General features: G+C 50.0%; 1 protein-coding gene across 1 annotated transcript; it reads left to right on the plus strand.

The window, feature by feature from the left end:
- On the plus strand, positions 1-6,353 carry ITLN1 (intelectin 1). The gene is made up of 7 exons (XM_038768919.1): positions 1-61; positions 1,314-1,445; positions 1,602-1,849; positions 2,911-3,069; positions 3,167-3,287; positions 5,229-5,332; positions 6,201-6,353. The coding sequence occupies exons 1-7, from the start codon at positions 1-3 to the stop codon at positions 6,351-6,353; spliced, it is 978 nt and encodes a 325-aa protein (XP_038624847.1).
- Positions 6,354-7,130: the final 777 nt, after the last annotated feature.

The following is a 7,130-nucleotide window of genomic DNA, read 5'->3' on the forward strand; positions in this document are numbered from 1 at the left end:
ATGAGGCAACTCTGGATCCTGTTCTTTCTCATCCTCATCTCCGAAAGTGGTGATGCAAATGGTGAGTGAGTATGGCCTAATCCGGGACTGAAAACTCCTTGAGGGCAGAGACCTTGGGGCATACCCTGTATAAAGTGAGACCCCAGTAAATATCGGTAGTCCCTTTCCCTTTATATCTGACAGACGATCACTCTCCCTTCCTTCTAAGCCCTACTAAAATCACACCTCTTCAAGGAAGTCAGCCCTGAAAAACCTCTCATTTCTCTATCCCATTCTCCCTCCCTTCTGCATTGCCTGGGCACTTTTTTTAAATGGTATTTGTTAAGAGCTTACTGCGTTGCTAGGCACTGAACTTAGCTCTTGGTTAAATAAAATAATTTGGTCGGACGCATTCTCTGTCCCACTTGGGGCTCACGGTCTTAATCCCATTTGACGGATGAGGTCACTGAGGTCCAGAGATGTGAAGCGACTTGCCTAAGGTCACACATCAGACATGTGGCAGGGCCAGAATTAGAACCCAGGTCCTTCTGACTCCCAGGCCCATGGTTTATCCACTAGGCCATGCTGCTTAAGTGCTTACTATGTTCCAGGGGATATACTAAGTGCTGGGGTAGATAAATAGAATTGGTAGACACAATCCCTGCCCTTGTGGAGTTCATTCATTCATTCAATCAATCATATTTATTGAGCGCTTACTGTGTTCAGAGCACTGTACTAAGCGCTTGGGAAGTACAAGTTGGCAACATATAGAGACGGTCCCTACCCAACAACGGCCTCACAGTCTAGAAGGGGGAGACAGACCACAAAACAAAACATATTAATAAAATAAGTCACAGTCTACACCCTCTCCCTCATCTCTCATCCCTACTGTGTGCTCTGCCCACAGTAGGTTGTAAGTTCCTTGAGGACAGGGTCATGTCTATTAACTCTATCGTACTTTCTGAAATCCTTAGTACTGTGCTCTGCACAGGGTCAGCACTCAATAAATCCCACTGATTTCTACGACGCGGGAAACCGAGCCTAGCTTGAGCTCAGCCGGTTGAGTTTCCCCCTCTAGACTGTAAGCTCTTTGTTGGCAGGGAATGTGTCTGTTTATTGTGTATTATACTCTCCCAAGTGTTCCGCACACAGCAAGCGCTCAATAAATACGACGGAACGAAGGAAATGAATGAATGCTGACCCAACGGCTCTGCGTGTAGAAGAGTGCTCAATAAATACCACTGATTGATGGGAAAGGACAGGTCCAAGAGGGCTTCGGTGAGGCGCGGGATGTGGTCAGGGGGAATTGTACTGATGATAGTGCATCTCCACAGAGCTCACGGTGGACCCAGCCCCCGGACTGAGGGGCTTCCCTCCCCAGGACAGGAGGTCAGAGTCCTGCCTCTCTCCTACCCCCCAGCCCCGCAGCTGCAAAGAAGTCAAACTGAGGTGTGCAAGGGCCACAGGTGAGAGAGTGGGGAGAGGCTGAGCCCCGGAGGCTTCTGTGAGTAGTCCCGCGATGGCGGCGGTCAGGGGTCGTTTCCACTGTCTGGGCAGAGTCTGATTGCCCACCTCTGATCCCTTGGGGTTTCTTCCCCCTCCTCCCCCTCCTACTCCCTCAGACGGCATCTACACGCTGACCACAGCCGACGGGCAGACCTACCAGACCTTCTGCGACATGACCACGGCGGGTGGTGGCTGGACGCTGGTGGCCAGCGTGCACGAGAACAACATGGATGGCAAGTGCACTGTGGGCGACCGCTGGTCCAGCCAGCAGGGCAGCAACCCCCGCTACCCCGAGGGGGACGGGAACTGGGCTAACTACGCCACTTTTGGCTCAGCCACGGGGGCCACCAGCGATGACTACAAGGTAGGGCCTGCTCCTCCCCCAGCCAACTAAGAGGAAATCACCTCATCTTTGGCATTTTTCAAAAGCCAGGCAGGGCTCAGATGGTGCCCTGGGGCGGGATCTGGGTTCTGCTCTGGCTCTGCCCTGTTGGGTGTGAACTTGGGCTCATCTTTAACATTTGCTGGGCCTCTGTGAAATGGGAACAGTGAGGAAGCAGTGTGGCTTGGTGGCCAGAGCCCGGGCCTGGGAGTTAGAAGACCTGGGTTTTAATCCAGGTCCTGCCATTTGCCTGCTATGTGATCTTGGGCAAGTCACTTAATTTCTCTGGACCTCCAGTACCTCATCTGTAAATCAATCAATCAATCAATCATATTTATTGAGCGCTTACTGTGTGCAGAGCACTGTACTAAGCGCTTGGGAAGTCCAAGTTGGCAACACATAGAGACAGTCCCTACCCAACAGTGGGCTCACAGTCTAAAAGTGGGGATTTAATACCTGTTCTCCCTCCTGCTTAGACTGTTAGCCCTGTGTGGGGCAGGGACTGTGTCCGATCTAACTATCTTATCAGAGTGGCTAAGTAGAAAGAGCACGGGCTTTGGAGTCAGAGGTCATGGGTTCAAATCCCGGCTCCTCCACTTGTCAGCTGTGTGACTTTGGGCAAGTCACTTAACTCCTCTGTGCCTCAGTTACCTCATCTGTAAAATGGGGATTAAGATTGTGAGCCCCCCGCGGGACAACCTGATCACCTTGTAACCTACCCAGCGCTTAGAACAGTGCTTTGCATATAGTAAGCACTTAATAAATGCCATCATTATTATTATTATCCCCAGAGCTTAGAACAGTGCCTGACACAAAATAATAATAACGTGTCCAATCCAATTTGCTTGCATCCACTCCAGCACTTAGAACAATGCCTGGCACATAGGAAGTGCTTAACAAATAGGCAAATATTACTATTATTATTATTATTATTATTACACTGAGAGCTCAAACAGACCTGATGCATGTCCCAGATATGAGCTCTTTGGGACCCAGGAAGGCTCCGTGGCTCAGACCACCCCCCACCTCCCAATTCTTCCCAGAACCCGGGCTATTTCGACATCCAGGCCAGTGACCTGGCCATCTGGCATGTGCCCAACAAGACGCCCCTGAGGCTGTGGAAGAGCCAGGCTCTGCTGAGGTATCGCACTAACAACTACTTCCTCCTTGCCTTCGATGGGAACCTGTTCAAACTGTACCAGGTAATGAGAGCCCAAGGGAGGGGAAGGGAGGATTGTGGAACCACCATCACCAAAGGGAGGCCCATCCACCCTCCATCTTGCTTTCCCCCCCCTGCAGAAATATCCAGTCAAATTTGGGGCCGGATCCTGCTGGAAAGACAACGGCCCAGCTGCGCCCGTGGTCTACGACTTTGGTGACGCAGAGAAAACCGCCCAGTACTACTCACCGTTGGGTCGAAGTGAGTAGCAGCTCCCGGATTTGAGTCGGTCAGTCGGCCAAATTTATTGAGCGCTTACCGTGTGCGGGACACTGTGTGTGCTTGGGAGAATACAATTCAACAATAGACAGATCCATTCCCTGCCCACATTGATAAGTCAGATGGATTGATAGGTTGAGGTTGAGTTCCTCTCTCATTCTGATGTCTTTCCTATGAACCAGTATCAATCAATTAGTGGTATTGATCAACTGCTTACTGTGCGCAGAGCACAAGAAGAAAACTATTCTGGATGAAGGGCCTATTAATAAGCCTGTAGTGGTGGTAGTAGTGGTAACAGTAATAGCAGTAGTAGTAGTAGTAGAATGGCATGGTGGATAGAGCACGGGCCTGGGTGTCAGAAGGTCATGAGTTCTAATCCCGGCTCTGTCACTTGTCTGCTGTGTGACCTTGGGCAAGGCACTTAATTTCTCTGTGCCTCAGTCACCTCATCTGTAAAATGAGGATTAAGATTGTGGGCCCCACTTGGGACAACCTGATTACCTTGTATCTCCCCCACTACTTAGAACAGTGCTTGGCACCTAGTAAGCATTTAACAAATACCATAATTATTACTATCCGGGTACAGTGAGTAAATTGGCTCTCCAGGAGCAGAGTGTGTAGACTGTGCTGGACTTATGTACTTATCATTGTAATCTACTATTCCCCCTATCCGCAATTTCTTTTAAAGTCAGTCTCCAGTTGTAGACTAAGAACTCCTTATGGGCAGAGTCGCATCTACCAGCTCTATTGTACTGTACTCTCCCAAGAGGTTAGTACAGTGCTCTACACATAGTAAGCGCTCAATAAATACCATTGATTGACTCATTGATTGATAGTGGTAGCAACGTACTAGCAGTAGCAATAGCATTAGTAGTAGTAGTAGCAGTAGCTGTAATATTATTATTAGTAGTAGTAGCTGTAGTAGTAATAGTAGTAGCAGTAGCTGTAGTAGCAGTAACAGAAGTTTTAGTAACAGTAGCAGTAGTAGAAGTAGCAGTAGTAGAAGCAACATCCTCATTAATGGTATTATTGAGCGCTTAATATGTGCAGTGCACTGTACTATGCCCTTGGGAGAGCATGGAGTCGGCAGGTACGTTCTCTGTCCATAGTGAGCTTACAATTTAGAAGGGAAACTCACAGTCTAGAGGTGGAGCTTACAGTCTGAAGTAGCAGTAATGATAGAATAGTTGTAATGGTGATAATAATAGTAATAGTAGTAATTTGTAGCAGTAATAATAATAATAATCATTATTGTATTTGTTAAGCGCTTACTATGTTCCAAGCATTGTTCTAAGCTCTGGGGTAGATACAAGGTAATCAGGTTGTCCCATGTGGGGCTCACAGTCTTAATCCCCATTTTACAGGTGAGGTGACTCAGGCACAGAGAAATTAAGTGGCTGCCCAAGGTCACACAGCAGACAAGTGGCAGAGCCTGGTTAAGAACCCACGTCCTCTGACTCCCAAGCCCGTGCTCTTTCAACTAAACCACACTGCTTCTCGATAGTAACAGTAATCAGCAGTAATGATAGTAGTATGGGTTTGAATCCATGGGTTTGAATCCCAACTCTGCTAATTGTTTGCTGTGTGGCCTTGGGCTAGTCACTTTACTTCTCTGTGCCTCAGTTTCCTCAACTGTCAAATACCTGTTCTCCCTCCTACTTGGACTGTGAGCCCTGCGTGGGACACAGTCTGTGTCTAACCTGATTAGCTGGTATCTATCCCAACGCTTAGAACAGTGCTTGATGCATAGTAAGCGCTTAACAAATACCATAAAAATTAAAATGCGGATGTCGGGTGGGTTTGGGGTGGGTCGGGTGGGGGGGAAGCTGTTGTCCTAATGCTTGTCCCCTCTTCTCCCCACCACCCACTCCCCTGCGGTGACCGGCCCCTCTCATCCTCCTTCCCCCTCTCCTGCACCTGCAGAGGAATTCACTGCCGGCTTCGTCCAGTTCCGGGTGTTTAACAACGAGCGAGCGGCCAACGCCCTGTGTGCCGGGGTCCGGGTCACCGGCTGTAACACCGAGCACGTGAGTTTAGCATCAGCCCCGAGGTATCCTATGAAAAACTGGGGCCTTTGGCAGCAGCAGTAAGTCATGGCATCCTAAGAGTGGCCTCTGGGTTTAAAAGATGCCCAAGACACCTTCCCTGCCCACGAGGAGCTTCTGCTCTGAGAGGGGACAGACAAATATTTATAGTTAATCTGAAGAAATCATCGAACCACATATGTACATAGGAAAAGCCCACATTTGCCCAAGTGATAAAGGATGAGATCTTGGATGGGGACACCAATGGTTCCAACAACTCCCTAGGTCTGGGTTTCCAGGGAACATCTCCCCCATCCCATTGCCTCCTGGGAGATGTACATTCTCCTCACCCCCATGGTACCTTAGAGAGGTCCTCTCCTCTCCACACTGCACCCTGGGAGGTGTCCGCTCTCCTCCTCCATGGCATCCTGGGTTATGTTTGCTCCTCCCCACACTACACCCTGAGAGAATCCACTCCTTCACCCACATTGTCCTCCAGGAATTGTCCTCTCCTTCCTTCATTGCACCCTGGGAGGCATCCACTCTCCCCACTATGGCATCCTGGGATATGTCTGCTCCTTCTCCAATTGCACCACGGGAGGTTTCCGCTCCTCTCCCCATGGCATCCTATGATATATCTGCTCCTTCCCACACTACACCCTGGGAGATTATGCTCCTTCCCCCACATTGCTCCGCAGGAGTTGTCCTCTCCTTCCCCCAAAGCATCCTGAGAGATGTCTGCTCCTTCCCCCCATGACATCCTTGGAGATGTCCACTCCTCTTCCCACTGCACCCTAGGAAGTGTCTGCTCTGCTCCAGCTGCTCCCTCACATCCCCCTCTCCCCTCGCCCTCCTTCTCTCACTCCTCCAGCACTGCATCGGTGGTGGGGGGCACTTCCCGGAAGCAGCCCCCAGACAGTGCGGGGACTTCTCCTCCTTCGACTGGAATGGATTCGGGACCCACAGGGACTACAGCGCGAGCCAGAATATCACTGAAGCGTCCGTGCTCCTGTTCTACCGCTGAGGGCGGCCCAGCTTCCTGCTCTCGGGAAGAGGCTCTTCTCCTGATTGTGTCTGCTGGGAAGCTAATAGATCAACTCTGTTCATTGTCCAGTGTCTTCATGGCTTTGTTTCACTGGAGACAGAGATAATCCACTCCCTCTTCTCCTCCTCCTTCTCCTCCTCTTTTTTTATGGTATTTCTTACACGCTTGCTCTGTGTCCAACACTGTTCTAAACACTGGGGTAGATACAAGTGAATTAGTTTAGACACAGTCCCTGTTCCACATGGGGCTCACAGTCTAAGTAGGAGGGATAACGGGAGAATCGAGGCACAGAGAAACCAAGTGACTTGCCCAAGATCACCCAGCAAGCAATTGGCAGAGCTGGGATTAGAATCCAGATCCTCTGACTCCTAGGCCCCTGATTTTTCCACTAGTCCATGCTGCTTCTCTGCTCCTTTTCTTCCTCCCTCCTCCTCTTCCTCCTCTACTCCATGCTCTTTCCTTTTCCTCTTCCTCCTCCTTCTCAATCTCCTCCTCTGTGTTACTACTCTTCCTCCCGCGCTCGATAAAGACTATTGACTGACTGAAGGACAGAAAATTAGCTTGAGGTTGTAGCCTGGGTCCGGCTTGCCTCCCCAAAAGGGGGAAGTGGAGGAGGGTGAAGGAAACACAAAAGGGCGGGTACGAGATGGGGGAAGTGGCACAGCAGGCAAGTTGCTGATCTGGGATTAGAACTCAGGTCCTTCTAACTCCCAGGCAGGTGTTCTATCCACTAGGCAACACTGTTTCTTAATGACC

Source organism: Tachyglossus aculeatus, chromosome Y4, assembly GCF_015852505.1.
Source record: "Tachyglossus aculeatus isolate mTacAcu1 chromosome Y4, mTacAcu1.pri, whole genome shotgun sequence".
Classification (NCBI taxonomy): Eukaryota; Metazoa; Chordata; class Mammalia; order Monotremata; family Tachyglossidae; genus Tachyglossus; species Tachyglossus aculeatus.